General features: G+C 48.8%; 3 protein-coding genes across 7 annotated transcripts; 1 reads left to right on the forward strand and 2 right to left on the reverse strand.

Moving 5' to 3' along the window:
* Window positions 1-76: 76 nt before the first annotated feature.
* Window positions 77-5,347, reverse strand: LOC117896285 (yemanuclein). Of its 2 annotated transcripts, XM_034804490.1 has the most exons (7): window positions 4,200-5,346; window positions 3,917-4,135; window positions 2,997-3,852; window positions 2,775-2,922; window positions 2,467-2,706; window positions 1,834-2,403; window positions 77-502 (listed from the first exon to the last, which is right to left on the reverse strand). In XM_034804490.1, the coding sequence occupies exons 1-7, from the start codon at window positions 4,422-4,424 to the stop codon at window positions 442-444; spliced, it is 2,319 nt and encodes a 772-aa protein (XP_034660381.1). In that variant the 5' UTR covers window positions 4,425-5,346; the 3' UTR covers window positions 77-441. The 2 variants fall into 2 exon arrangements, with proteins under 2 accessions (XP_034660381.1, XP_034660380.1); XM_034804489.1 differs by lacking the exon at window positions 77-502 and having other exon boundaries at window positions 666-2,403; window positions 4,200-5,347.
* Window positions 5,348-5,545: 198 nt separating this feature from the next.
* LOC117896288 (CTL-like protein 2) lies at window positions 5,546-11,137 on the forward strand. 3 transcript variants are annotated; one of them, XM_034804504.1, is made up of 4 exons: window positions 5,546-5,705; window positions 5,957-6,274; window positions 7,939-8,286; window positions 8,345-11,137. In XM_034804504.1, exons 3-4 carry the CDS (start codon window positions 7,963-7,965, stop codon window positions 10,418-10,420), a joined length of 2,400 nt encoding a protein of 799 aa, XP_034660395.1. In that variant the 5' UTR covers window positions 5,546-5,705; window positions 5,957-6,274; window positions 7,939-7,962; the 3' UTR covers window positions 10,421-11,137. The 3 variants fall into 3 exon arrangements, with proteins under 3 accessions (XP_034660395.1, XP_034660393.1, XP_034660394.1); XM_034804502.1 differs by having other exon boundaries at window positions 5,957-6,270; XM_034804503.1 differs by having other exon boundaries at window positions 5,957-6,262; window positions 7,937-8,286.
* Window positions 11,054-13,424, reverse strand: LOC117896289 (augmin complex subunit dgt6). Of its 2 annotated transcripts, none has more exons than XM_034804507.1 (3): window positions 12,029-13,424; window positions 11,401-11,972; window positions 11,054-11,337 (listed from the first exon to the last, which is right to left on the reverse strand). In XM_034804507.1, exons 1-3 carry the CDS (start codon window positions 13,320-13,322, stop codon window positions 11,197-11,199), a joined length of 2,007 nt encoding a protein of 668 aa, XP_034660398.1. In that variant the 5' UTR covers window positions 13,323-13,424; the 3' UTR covers window positions 11,054-11,196. The 2 variants fall into 2 exon arrangements, with proteins under 2 accessions (XP_034660398.1, XP_034660397.1); XM_034804506.1 differs by having other exon boundaries at window positions 11,054-11,340.
* Between the last annotated feature and the right edge of the window lie 61 nt (window positions 13,425-13,485).

A 13,485-nucleotide genomic window follows, 5' to 3' on the forward strand; every position in this document is an offset into this window, starting at 1 on the left:
TATGTATGTGTGTGTGTGTATATATCCAATCCCATATATATATTTATGAGGGGTAAAACGCAATCGATTGGGTTTTGTTTTTACATAACTTATTTTGTGTTTTTCCTTTATTTAATAAAAAATGTTTCGCTATAAATAACTAATTTCGAATTTGTTGCTTATTTAATGCTTGCAAAGTACAAATTACACACACAACTTCGACTTCCGACTTCGACTAATTACTTTCTTGCTTAAAAGACTAAAATGTTACTTGATTGATTGATTGATGTATGTATAATTGTATGAAAAGGAAAGGCGAAACGAACACACACGGGACATGTGTCGAGAATTCGACTGAGGATCACTCTCTCGCACTCACTCGCTGCTGTCTAATGTTTGTATGAAACCTGCACAGCACAGTTTACAAGCTGCATCTTAGTCGAGTGGTTGAGTAGGGACGACTTATGCTAAACGAACTTCGTTGGCAGTTGTTGTAAGATGGATGTGTTGGTGTTGTTGCTGGCTGCCTCACTGGCAGCTGTAGGCGGGGAGGGCTTTACAAATACTTGTGGCAGTGTATGGGTTAGTGGGACGGAACCGGAGCCCCCAAGATGTGAGCTACTCTGCACAGAGACGGGCACGGGCACGGGCACCGCCACGGAGCCACTGCCGCCGCTGCTGCCGTTGAGCAGACCCAACTGATGATCATAGCTGGCCAGGGAGCTCATTGAGGAGAGAACGAGTGCTGCTGCCATCGCCTCGTGATTGTAGAATGCCGACACTGGTGCCTTCGATGGCTGTGCGGCATTTAGCAAGGGTCATTGATGCGTTGACGTTCCCGCACCGCCACTGCCGCTGACATTTCCTCCCTTCATGACGCCGCTCGGTGAGACGTTGAATTGTTTTTGCCAAGTGTTTTGCAGTGACAATTGCTTCTCGAGGGATTTCAGTTCGGACAATGTCTTCATTACTTGGGCGTTGCTGCTGAGATCGTAGACATGCTGCTGCTGACCCACAGTCATCGCACCCACACCCACACCCACTTTGGCAGTGTGTTGATGGTGATGATGATTGTTGTTGTTGTTATTGTTGTTATTCTTGTTCTTGTTATTATAGATGTACATGTTGTCCGCTTGGAAGCCCAGCACTGATGCTCCATTGGCCTTTCCCGTGCTTGTACCTGTGCCCGTGGCAGTCTTTGCCTTGCTTTGAGTCTTTGTTTTTGCTTTTTGCGGCTTTGCTGTGGCTGTTATAGTTGCCATCGCCATCGCTCCGGCAGGATAGACACCAACAATCTCAACGCCATCGGATTCGCTGCTGCTCTCCAAATTTGCGGAAGAATTCTGCAACTGTGTGGCATAGGACAAGCGGCTGCTGCTGCCGCTGCTGTTGGTGCTGGTAATGACTGGAGTGGGCTGCGGCGTGATGGTTATTGCAGAGGAATGTGCAGCCAGCTGCTTGGATGTCTGCAGTATATCGCTGGGACACTTGTAGTCATCCAAATTGATGACATGCGGCGATGGTCGTGCTCCACTGATCACCTTGGAATGTGCTGGACTGCTGTTGTTGCTGCTGCTGTTTGTCTGATGACTGTTGATTGTCGTGACGCTAGGATTGGCGGCAGCAGCTGCCAGCGTCGCTGCAGTTATGAGATTGTACATGCTCTGGTGTTGGTCCGAATGTGTCCTAGCCGAGACAGCAAAATCGCCAAGCATTCCCGCCAAGACAGCCGCCTGTGCCGATGTACTGGGCATGCATAAAAGATTCTCCAGACTGCCAGCAGCCACATTCACAACTGCTGCAGCAGGCGTTACCTGGACTTGAGGTTGAGGCTGCTGTGGCTGCGGTTGCGACTGCTGCTGCTGCTGCTGATGCTTTGCCATTTTTGTTTTCGGTGGCTTGGTGGCTTTGCCGGTTGGCTGCTCTTTGAGCTTGCGCTTCAGGCTATTGGATGAGGCACTTGTAGCTGAGTCCGTGTCCGAGTTGCCACGCGATCGACTTGGTCCTGCTCCCGGCGGCAACTCTTCCACTTGTCTTAGATAATTATTGGGTTGCGGCAGTGGCTCTGGTGTGGCAGCAGCCGCCGGAGAAGGAGCAGGAGCAGGAGCTGGAGCTGCAACAACGGCAATTGGTTTCGCTGGAGTCTTTGTCTTCTCTGTGGACCTTCTGATGGAGTTCTTTTGGCGGGTGATTTCATTTTGTAGATCATCGTAACGCATCCAGCCCATGGGCCACAGTTCAAGGACCTTTGACTTGAGAAAACCATTGATGAACTCCTCCAGCGAGTCCTTGCGCTTGCCGAGCACAGCATAGGAGGTCCAGCGTGCCTGATAGACGCTGAACAAAAGGCTTCGCAGCTCGCTGGTCCACTGGAACTTCTTGCGCGGCATCTTGAGCGGCACCTCCGAGTTCACATCCGCCGCACTGAAAGGTAATTTTGATGAATGAGCGGCCAAATCCCTTGGTAAATGTTTAAATTAATCTTACGCTTGCTCTGCAAAATGATGCAACTCCATTTCGTAGCTGGCTACGGCCTTGGGCATGGACTCGGACACCGCACGCCGCAGCTTGTCCAAGGCAATGGTTGTCTTGTTCCTCTCCTCCTTGGAGCGCATGGCCTTGCCCTTGCGCAGCATATAGTATTTGGGCAGCTGCAGCTGATACTCAATGTGCGAGAAGACCATATTCCGTTCGTTACGATCCGCGCAGAGCAATGCCTCGTAGACCCTAGGAGAAGAGCAAGAAATTGTCATTTAGGTTTGGGCTTCCCTCTGGTCAGTCTTTGTGAAACTCACTTTAGCAGCAGAGCGCTCAGATTGCTATCCAGCGTGAACTTTTTGCCGCACATGTCGCGGCTCTTCACCACCTCCTTGAAACAGTTGACGGTCTTTAGAATATGCGCATCCAGAGATGTCGGCAGCAGCGTGTCAGCCGTTCGCAGATCTTTAAAGGAAACAAACAGAAAAACAATATTAAATTCCGCTCACAAGCATGCTGCTCGGTGGAGTGAGACATACTTTCACCAGCCTGCCCTTGGCCTTGGCTCTTGGCTGCTTTGTCCGTCATGGCCTGATCCGGCACGGAGTCCGTGTCACAGCTGCTCTCCAGATCATCCGTGGAATGGCACTTCAGTTCCCCATTGACGACAGTACCTGCAACCGATGCTGTGCCGCTCTGTGACTTCAGGAAGCTATCCCTTTTGGCCTTGAGCATGTCCTTGACGGTCGTTGTCTTGACCACCTTCTTCAGTGCCTGCGCCTGGGCCTGACGCACCTCCGAATCGGAATTATCCACGGCACTGGGTCGCGGCGAGTTCGAGGAGGAGGAGGTCACTGTCAGCGTTTTGGTGGGTTTACTGGTGCTGGTGGTGCTGGAGCTGGAACCACTGGACTTTGACTTTGACTTTGATTTTGACTTGGGTGGCGCATCACCAACGCCAGAGCTGATCTTGGCTCTCTTTGCCTGATGATTGCCTTTGTACATTTCATTGGTGTTGGACTTTGCTGTGTTGGCAGAGTCGCCATCGTCCAGGCTCTCGCTGTCGGAGTCCTCCTCATCATTATCATCATCATCATCGTCGTCATCGTCCTCGCTATTCGATTCGCTATCCGATGAGCCATCATCATCATCCGATCCATTGTTGTCGTCAGCGTCATTATCCTCGCCCGACGACGACGACGAGGACGAAGACGACGATGAACTATTGGAGCTCGAGGAAACGATGCGCTTGCGCGATCTCTCTGGCATTTTGATGATCGCATCCGTTCGCGTGGTGTAGGATTTCTTGGTCAACGGCTTGAACTCTAAGGCGCCGCAGTTGATGTAGAAGCCACCCTCCAGGGTCTCCACCTCCTCGGGTATGACTTCGTCGTACTGCAAAGGAAATGTGAAAAATGTTAGCACCGAAGCCAATTTGAGTGCTGATTGCGTGCATTACCGCTTCGGAATTATCAATGAAGGAATCGGTGTCATCGTAGCCCACGCCAATGTCACGATGATCCTCCTTTCTGCTGCGTCCACGTCCTTTGGCATAGGCGTTGCCATATTTGGCCTCCAGCTCTTTGGCAATGCGCTGAACGTCATCATCGTTGTCGGCAAACGGATCGCTGCTGCTGAAACCGTTGCCAGTCTTTAGCTTTAACTTCTTGGCCTTTTTCTGCAAAATAAAAATGAAGATGAACATTAAGGAAGCACAGCCCAGGCACAATCCTTGAACATACCTTCTCCAAGTACAAAAGCTTTGAATAATTAAACTCTGGATAGTTGACGGTGTCCGTCTCGAAGAGTTTGAGATTGATGCGAATGCTTTTTGTTGTCTTTGCTGGCTTATTTTGGACGGCCGGCACCTCCGGCTCCAAGATGTTGCCGCCGAATCTCGAGAATACCGATTCGCTTTGGATGATTGAAGTAAGGGAGACACGCTTATGTTCGCCCCCCCTCGACATTTCCGAGCAACGGCAAGCGGCAAGCGCAAACGCACAGAACGAGAGCGAAGAGAAGAAATGTTCTTTTGACTGCTTCCCGCCCTTTTGGATGATGGAAGCAGCGTGAGCCCGCCGCCGCTGCCAGCAGCCGCAACGCGCCGCGTGTTCTTCTTCTCCTCTGTGTGTCACACAAAAACAACGTCAACGACCATTCGCTCTCCCACCTCCTGCGAAGAGCGACGGAGGGAGAGACGAGGTGGGACGAGGAGGGATGTGTCTCTTTATGTTTCTGCACGTACACCACCAACAACAACTACTACCATCAGCAATAGCAGCAGCAGCGTTGATAGCCTGTTTTCACTTTTACTCTGCTTTTATTTTAGTTGCAACACACGAAAACAATCTTTGAAAAACATAAACAAATGCAAACGCGACGGGCCCTCGGTGTGGTGTCGTTTCCCGTAAGTTAATCAACAGCGATTTTCCCTCGTTCTTTGCGCTCTTTCTTTATCTGGCCGCCCCCCTCCCGCGCTTGCAGATGCAGGCCACGGATTATTTGTCACTTTTCTGCAGTTTGGTTTGGGAAAAAAAAATTTCGGTTTAATTTACTTGATTGCCGGCACAAAAACAATACACTCACAACCGGAACCACAAACACTGGCTAATCGCGACTAAGTAGGACACATTAAAAAGCATTAAATACGCGCTTTTGCAGGTTTTGCAGGCGGGCTGCTGTTAATTTGTTTCTTATTAAAATCCCGTGGCCCGTCCTCAACGCTACACATTCTCGCCTTCGCTCCGACCCCGCGTTTAACTTTTAGGCCAGCATTTTGCAGCACTGGACGCGGATAATTCGCAATATACCTGTCCCGCTAGCATCAACTAAGATATGATAAGACAACGACTTACACTGGACGGAATCATTTAATATATCCTTTTTTAAGTAGTACATATTTTAATTTCTTTAATTTGAACCACATATTTTTAGTTCTAGGCCCCCTGAGAAAAAGTGTAGATGAAATTCCACGAAATCTTTAAAAATTAAACAAACAGCTGACGGTGCTGGTGCAGCCCTCGTTAGTGCTGCACATTTCTGTTTTGTTTTGAAGAAATCGCTCTGCTGCGCAACACTGACAGCGAGCAGCTGTTGGTTGGAAAGTTGTTAGCAAGTGGGGGCTGACAGTGTTTTGGGTTTTTGGGGTCTCTCTCAGTATTATTGTGGGGCTGCCATTGCCTCTCACGTAACTACGAACTACGCCAAGTGTTTGCTTATAATTAGTGCAAGTGGATTGGAGCAAATACGTGAGTTTTGTTCATACATGTCTAGGTGCTGCGCTGCGCTGGTGCTCCAATAAATCGTTGCATGCAAAGAAATTCGACCGAAACTGCAAGCTGTTATTAATGAAAATGGGTTGACTGTGACCACTATCAAATGAAAACGATAAGAATTGAGCAATTAATGAAAGTGTGCCGTGCCGTGCAGTGCAGTGGTCCCAGGCCACTCGTTCGTGTATACATATATATGTATTTTTATGCTGCCTTTATGCTTGCAGTGCCCCCCTCTCGAGTGCAAGTGACCGCCAGTGCCGCCGTTCAAAGAGCAACGTTCGGTGCTTTAAAAGTCTCCACCAACAAAGGAAGGGAGCCACCCGCCCCACTCATCGTTTTATGACTTTCTCCCGAAGGCCCTGAACGACACAGGAATCAAATGAAACAAAGCAGTCTCCAGTTCCCCGCCCACACATAGCAGTCGTCTCCAGGGCAGGCGCGAAGCGACAATAAAGAAAGAGCTTCTTTGTTGTCTTTTTGTCCATTTCATTTGCAACGGAAAAACAGCAAGCAGCAACACGCATAGCCAGACCCAGAAGTGAGTGAGTAATGCCATCCATTAGCAATTACCTGGACCTAGTAAGTGTACAGTGGAGGGAAAAGTGTTGAACGTCATCAACGATAAGAATCTATCTCTGTGTACAGAGAGCACTTTTATCAGACTCCTCCGTAAGGCCCATAAGTACCAGCGGTACGTACGTATCCCAAAGCAAACAAGTGTCGAGAAAACGTGTCTCTCCTTTTAATTAGACTCCGAAATAACAAAGCCCCCAAAATGTACTTACTATACGCGGTAAATGACCTTGAATAACATATCTGTGCATGTGTCGTCGCCTTGTGCAATCCAAATGTGGCCAATGAATTTCCCTGATAAGCGAAATGTTTGTTTGAAAATACGTCTATTTGAGGCGGTCAACTGGTTTTTCATTTGGGCAGTGGCCAGGCCAGGCCGCACAAAAACCCAACAAATAATAAACCAGCAGTCAGCAGCCGTAGCAGAGCAGCAACAAGTAGCGCGTACGAATTTAATTTATTTTTTAATGCGTCATTATGACATTTTGCGACACGCCAAATGGCAGCCGACGGCAGCGCTGATCATTCCCGATTGAGTTCGCTTCGTCGTCGTCGTTGTCTCAAAGTTCACGATCATTATCAAAGAGCTGCGACATCTCGCATCATTGACATGCAAAAGCGATAAAAGAGATGCCAAAAGGAACAAGAGAAAGAGGGAAAGCCCCAAGGTTTGACGCACCGAAGCAGTAGATACCCTGCAGCAGCAACTTTTGACAACTGATTGCAGTGAGAGTTCCCGTTGCAGCTAGGGAACGTCCCGTGGATTCAGATATATGTACGTGTATATGTATACATATGTATATCTGTGGAACTAAATAGCTGAACGACAGTTGCCATATCCAATTGAAAATGGACTGACAAAAAACTGACTGATCTAAAAACCACATTGCAAAATACTAAGACCCTCTGTAAGGGTATACAAATAAAAAGCGGAAATAAGTAAACAAAATGCACGCTTTAAAAAATAAGTTCATTAATTCAAGAATAATTCAGGAAAACCATATTTAATGTGAAAGCAATAAAAGATAAAGAAAGCTGCAGATGTATATTTATTATTTGCTGGCCAAATGTTAATTTATATGCAAATTAGTGAAAATTGTGATTTATCAGCTTAGAAGCAAAACGCGCTTAAAACTTCAGAATCCAGATTGATTTTGGAGGAATAATTAAAATAGAATAAAACAGACATTGCCTGACAGACCAACTTTAAGTGAGATCATTTGCTTTTGTCTGTTTGAAAGAACATAAAATACTCACGTCATATACCCTTTATTTCCCCACGTACAATTGACAATGAATATCGAGAACAAAAAGTACCGGTGGGTGACTTCTAACACCCGCTATACGAATACATGTAAACGTATGTATGTACATACACCGGTACATGTACATATGTACATACATATACATATTACGAGAACTATTAGTCGTATGTCTCTGGTATCGTCTCTTGGTTCCATTTTAGAAACGATGACGCATGGACGGAAATGTATTTACAAATTGAACAAACCAGACCAGAGCAGAAGACACTCATTACACAGACAAAAAAGCACTCGAAAAGAGGCCCAGCGTTGATAAGATTTCAATCACGAGAACTCTTCTCATTTCTATGTATGAATATTCTCGCCCACAGATCTCGAAAAGCTGCACAGACAACATGACGGAGAGCGACGAGCTGATGAATAAGTATGGCGAACCCTTGCGCTATGATCGGAATTTCAAGGGACCACGACAGAGGGATCGCAGCTGCACGGATGTGCCCTGCCTGCTGCTGTTTGCACTCTTCCTGGCTGGCTGGGGCTTCATTGCCCACTATGCCATCACCCATGGAGATCTCAATAAGCTGATGGTGCCCACGGACTCGTTCAACCAGAAGTGCGGCATTGATTCTTCTGTGTTACACAAGAAGCATTTGTTCTTCTTCAATTTGGAGCAGTGCATTGATCCGCTCGTGCCGATTACTGGCTGCCCCACACCACAGGTAAGTGAAATCCAAGTAAATATTCCTGAAACTTGAACCCAATCCTTCCCTTGCGCAGGTTTGCGTGGAGAGCTGTCCCACTCAGACGTTCATCTGGGACACAATGCACGACAGCCTGAGCTATGAGGAGCTGCGAAGTCGCCTCATCTGCTTGACCGACGAGCACAAGGCAAACATTCGCAGCAAGGCCGACATGCAGCGCGCCATCGATCAGAATCTCTGCGCTCGCTGGTACATCAAGAGTGCGCCCTTCCTCAATCGCTGCATATTCGAATTCTCGCCACAGATGTGCGAGTTCATTCCCTCGTTTCTGCTCAAGGGCGGACGCTCGCGTCGCCAGCTGATGCTGCTGCCCGGCAATGCCACCTCAGAGCCGGAACTGCAGGCCCAAGCCATGGCCTTGAGCATGTCGCAGGCGCTGGTGTTGCCGCAATCGAATGGCAGGCTGGAGCCCGTGGAGGAAGAGCCGGCGGTTCAGTGCCGACGAAGACTAAACGATGCCGTCATCAAGGAGAAGATGAAGCAAACGGACACGCGACTGGCTAAGATGGTGGGCAATCTGGTGGCACACTTCTACAACGGCACCCACGATGCCCAGCGACTGGGCGAGGAGATTGTCGAGGATCTCGTCAATTCGTGGTCCATTGTCCTCGTGGCCTGCTTCTGCACACTGATCGCCTCGTTGGTGTTTATTGCCCTGATGCGTTGGCTCTCGGCGCCCATACTGTGGTTCTCCATCTTTGCCGTGCTCACCGGCCTCCTGGTGGCCATCTATTACACTGTGCGGCAGTACATTTTCTGGGAGAAGACACCCACTGTGCCCATACATGGCCTCAATCTGCAGTCGACGGTGAAGAATGTGCTGCAGAACCAAAGCACGTGGCTCTACCTGTCCATCTTTGTGGGCGTGTGCTTTGTGGTGATCCTACTGTTGGTTATTGTCCTGCGTAAGCGCATCCGCATTGCCATCGCCCTGACCAAGGAGGGCAGCAAGGCAGTGAGCAGTGTCTTCAGCACAGTCTTCTTCCCGATCTTTTCGTGGGTGCTTTTCATAGCCACGATTGCCTTTGCCATCGGCGTGGGCTTGTATCTTGGCTCCATTGGAGAACTGTCTTTCCGCATGGTGCAGCGACTGAACGAGGCCGGTCAAGTGACCAACGAGCCCTGTGTGTGCGAGGGACCAGCCATCAACTACACGGTGGGCAGTGCCTGTGATCCGCAGCTGTTTGAGAAGCATTGCTACAACAAACAGACCTCGACGACTGGCTTCTTCCAGCAATCGCAGCGTGTGGCCTGCTCCCAGACGACCTGCAGCTTCCTGGACATTGACAACCCGCCTCTGGTCAGGTGGGCCATCTTCTACAACATTTTCGGCTTCCTGTGGCTGAGCTTCTTCATATCGGCCTTCAGCGACATGGTGCTGGCGGCCACGTTCGCCAGCTGGTATTGGACATTCAAGAAGCGCGATGTGCCCTACTTTACGCTGGCACGTGCCTTCGGCCAGACGGCCTTCTATCATTTGGGCACGCTGGCCTTTGGCTCGCTCATCCTGGCCGTGGTGCGTCTCATCCGCCTGGTGCTGGAGTACATCAATGAGAAGCTGAAGAAGTACGACAATGCGGTGACCAGAGCGATACTCTGCTGCATGCGCTGCTTCTTCTGGCTGCTGGAGACATTCCTGAAGTTCCTCAATCGCAATGCGTACATCATGTGCGCCATTCATGGCAAGAACTTCTGCACCAGCGCCAAGGATGCCTTCAATCTGATAATGCGTAACTTTCTACGCGTCATAACATTGGATCAGGTCACCGATTTTCTCTTCTTTATATCCAAGTTGTTGCTCACTGCCGGTGCGGGCGTGGCTACATATTATTTTCTGGCCAACAATCCGGCCATTGTGCAGCTACATTACAGGGCCGTGCCCACCACCGTGGTGGTCATAGCCGCCTTTCTGATAACCAGCGTGTTCTTTGGCGTCTACTCGACGGCCGTGGATACGCTGTTCTTGTGCTTCCTCGAGGATTGCGAGCGAAACGATGGCACGCCCGAGAAGCCCTTCTTTATGTCCAAGCAGCTAATGAAAATTCTCGGAAAGAAGAACAAGCTGCCGCCACGTCAGCGTCGCAGCAAGTAAGGAGAACGGAAAAGACAGTGCAAACTCATCTAAAACTATATTTATAAATATTATATTATATATATACATATATAAACCCTTATCTATTGGGTTGTGAGCGAAAACCATTGCTCAAAGCCGCCGCCGAGTATGAAGATGATGAGAGAGCTGCAATAAGATTTACATCAAATGTATGCAAATGCAACGTTTTTTTTTGTTGAAAGAATTTGCCAGTACCTTTAATCTCCACAAAACACCCTTACAGTTTGTAAATTTAATTTGTTTATGGATGATGGAACGAAAGTCTGTCCTGGACATCATGTGATAAGCGCATACGACACTAAAGACACACAAAAGCAATATAAAAGTTTACACAAACATTTACATGCAGTGTTTGGCCATTGATATACCCGCAAGATGTAGCCCTGGCCAATCCACTGATTTACATATCTCTCGTTGAACCATTTGATTTCTTTTTTGCATACAAATTGGCACTCATATTTAACGAATTTAATAAAATTGAATTCCCCAAAAACCTTTTTTTTGTTTACTTTTTGTTTCCTATTCTTTCACCTTTTTACCATTCCATTCCATTCCTTTTATTTCCATGAAAGAAGGCTCAATGGAAAGTCTGATTGGTGCGAAAAGTGCAACAAAAGTGAAATAAATGCTAGTTCGTAAGTTTTATAAATTTCGAATACATCATTATAATAATAATAAACATTAAATACTGCCACACAACACACATAAAAAAGGAAGCCGGTGGGAGGGAATCTTTGATTTTGGCCCACTGTCGTCTACATGGATACATCCTTGAGTACGCTGTCGCTTATGTCGTGCAGGTCATCACCATCGTCGCTCAGCTCGAGGTCAAATTTTTGGGATACATCATTCATTGCATTCATTTCATTCTCCTTGTTGTCATAGGGATCCTCGAACTGCTGCAAAACAGAAAATTAAACTGAAGTCTATCTAAGAGCAGAGTCTGAGTTGCTACTCACATCCATTGTCCTGTCGTTGAGTAAAACGCGTGGCATCATTTGTTGTTGCATTGGTTCGTGGAGTGGCGTATCGGCCACCAATGGATCCAGCCTGCCCGATGGCGATGTACTCAGATTCTGGACATTACGCGACAGATCCAGAACCTTGCGCACAGCCGCACTCTGTGCCACCAGCGAGCTGTTGGCATTGGAAGACCTTGGCGCAATGCGCTCGATGCGTGTGCAGTCATTGCAGCTGGAAGGAGTGTATGGCTCGCTGGCAGCAGGGGAAGACTCTGCAGGGGACGCAGCAACTACAGCAACAGCTGCAACGGGAGGCACTAAAATTCCCGCTGGTGCATCATCAAAGCCGAACGAGGCCTGCATCTGCTTCCATTTGCTGCCCAGCGTTGAGAGATTGTGCTGCTGTTGCTGCTGCTGCGTGACGGACATTTGTGGCCTGGACGTGGACTTGCCAATGGTGCGCAACAGCTGCATGGGATTGGCCACCTTGGAGCGGTTCAGTGTGCAGTTGAGATCAGTGGACTGCTCAAGGGCTTTCAGTTTGCGTGCCGAACGTGGCGGTGCAGGTGCTGAAAGAGCATAGAAAATCAGGAGTAGCAAGCGTAATTTAATGCATTTTTCATACCCAATAAACTGTTGCTAAACGTGTCCAGTTGCTTGGCCTTAAAGTCCTCCTGCAGTGGCAGACGCACGTGTGGCGTGCGCACATTACTGCCAGCCAAATCGAAGCGAATGGGCGGCGTGGATACAAATTTCTTGGCAATGCCATGGGCTCGCAGATCGAGACGCGGTGTCCCCGCCACCGATTGCTGCTTCTGCAGCTGATGAAGGCTGCTGCTGCTGCCGGTGTCCTCTTTGAGTCGAACATTCAATTTCCGTTGAACTCTGGTCACCTGGCTCTCCATCTCAGCCAGTTCGAGTCGCAGTTCCTGCAGTTGTTTGGTCACAAACTCGTTCGACTCGTTGTAGTGATCGTTGGCATCCAGTTGCTCTGCAATTGTGTGACTGACCATGTTGAAGGCACCCACCAGAGCATCCATGTTGGAGCCGCACATAGGCTCAGCATCGCAGTCGTAGAGCTGGCGCATGTCGCGCAGTGTCTGGTCCATGGCTTCCTCGTTTTGATTGTGCTCCACCTGCTTGGCATGGAAGCGTTCGATCTTATCCTTGAGGTCCCTCAGGGGTGTCTCTAGTGTGGCATTGCTGGCCGCAGGCGCAGATACCTGATGCTGCACAGCGAGTCGATTGTTTGCCTCAAACTCCTCCAGGAAGGCATCGTCTTGCAGCTGTGCCTCGGGTACTCCCGTGATGTCGGAGATCTCAGCCAGGATGCTCTTTATCTTCTGCGTACTCTCTCGCAGCTGAGTCGCATTCCGTTCCAGTTCCTCTACATACGAGGACGCATACTCCTTCAGTAGAGCATTCTGCCTGCCCATTGCCTTGGCATTCAAATCCCGCAGATGCGCCGGATTCGTGTCCACGAGTAAAATCTTTTCCCTTTGCTTGACCAGTTCCTGGACCACAAAGCCAACAAATTCCAGCAGAAAGTTGATAAACTTATGGCCACCAGGCATCACCACCAAATAGGATTTGATGTTCGCCCACTGTAGGTGATGCTTCTCGTTCAAGTGCTTCAGGTACTCCACGGTGCAGGAGCGGAAATTGGCCTCCGCCTTTTTGTCAGCAATTGGCCAGAAGAAGCGCCGCTTGAACTCCGCCGGATCCAGCAGTCGGAACAGATAGTGCATCACCTGAAAGAACGCCGCCTGATTGGGTTTGAGGAACATGTCCCAGCAGAGCAGCTTTCGCATTTCGTCGCCCATGGGATGCAGCAAAGCCAGGCCCTGGAGCTTCTTGTGCAGCCTCTCGCTTTGCTCTTTCTCCTCGGCCTTCCAAGGTGCAATTACGGTGCGGTCCATGCTCGTTTTTCATTCACCCAAGTTGGTTTAATTAATTTATTTTCCAATATGGCCCCAATGTTTGGTTTTTTTTTTGTGCCTGCCGCTGTTGTTTGAAGTTTCGCGAATATCAGTGTGACCGCGGATTTATCGACAAATATACCAACTGAGCATGCAAAACATA

The sequence above is a fragment of the Drosophila subobscura genome, chromosome O (genome assembly GCF_008121235.1).
Source record: "Drosophila subobscura isolate 14011-0131.10 chromosome O, UCBerk_Dsub_1.0, whole genome shotgun sequence".
Classification (NCBI taxonomy): Eukaryota; Metazoa; Arthropoda; class Insecta; order Diptera; family Drosophilidae; genus Drosophila; species Drosophila subobscura.

Coding starts and splice junctions, on each gene's coding strand:
- LOC117896289 (XM_034804506.1), bottom strand. CDS start 13,322: ATGGACCGCACCGTAATTGCACCTTGGAAGGCCGAGGAGAAAGAGCAA. Junction 11,973..12,028: donor GTTTAGCAACAGTTTATTGG/GTATGAAAAATG, acceptor ATGCTCTTTCAG/CACCTGCACCGCCACGTTCG. Junction 11,341..11,400: donor TCAACGACAGGACAATGGAT/GTGAGTAGCAAC, acceptor TCTGTTTTGCAG/CAGTTCGAGGATCCCTATGA.
- LOC117896288 (XM_034804504.1), top strand. CDS start 7,963: ATGACGGAGAGCGACGAGCTGATGAATAAGTATGGCGAACCCTTGCGC. Junction 8,287..8,344: donor CTGGCTGCCCCACACCACAG/GTAAGTGAAATC, acceptor TCCCTTGCGCAG/GTTTGCGTGGAGAGCTGTCC.
- LOC117896285 (XM_034804489.1), bottom strand. CDS start 4,424: ATGTCGAGGGGGGGCGAACATAAGCGTGTCTCCCTTACTTCAATCATC. Junction 2,707..2,774: donor CTGAGCGCTCTGCTGCTAAA/GTGAGTTTCACA, acceptor CTCTTCTCCTAG/GGTCTACGAGGCATTGCTCT. Junction 2,404..2,466: donor CATCATTTTGCAGAGCAAGC/GTAAGATTAATT, acceptor ATTACCTTTCAG/TGCGGCGGATGTGAACTCGG.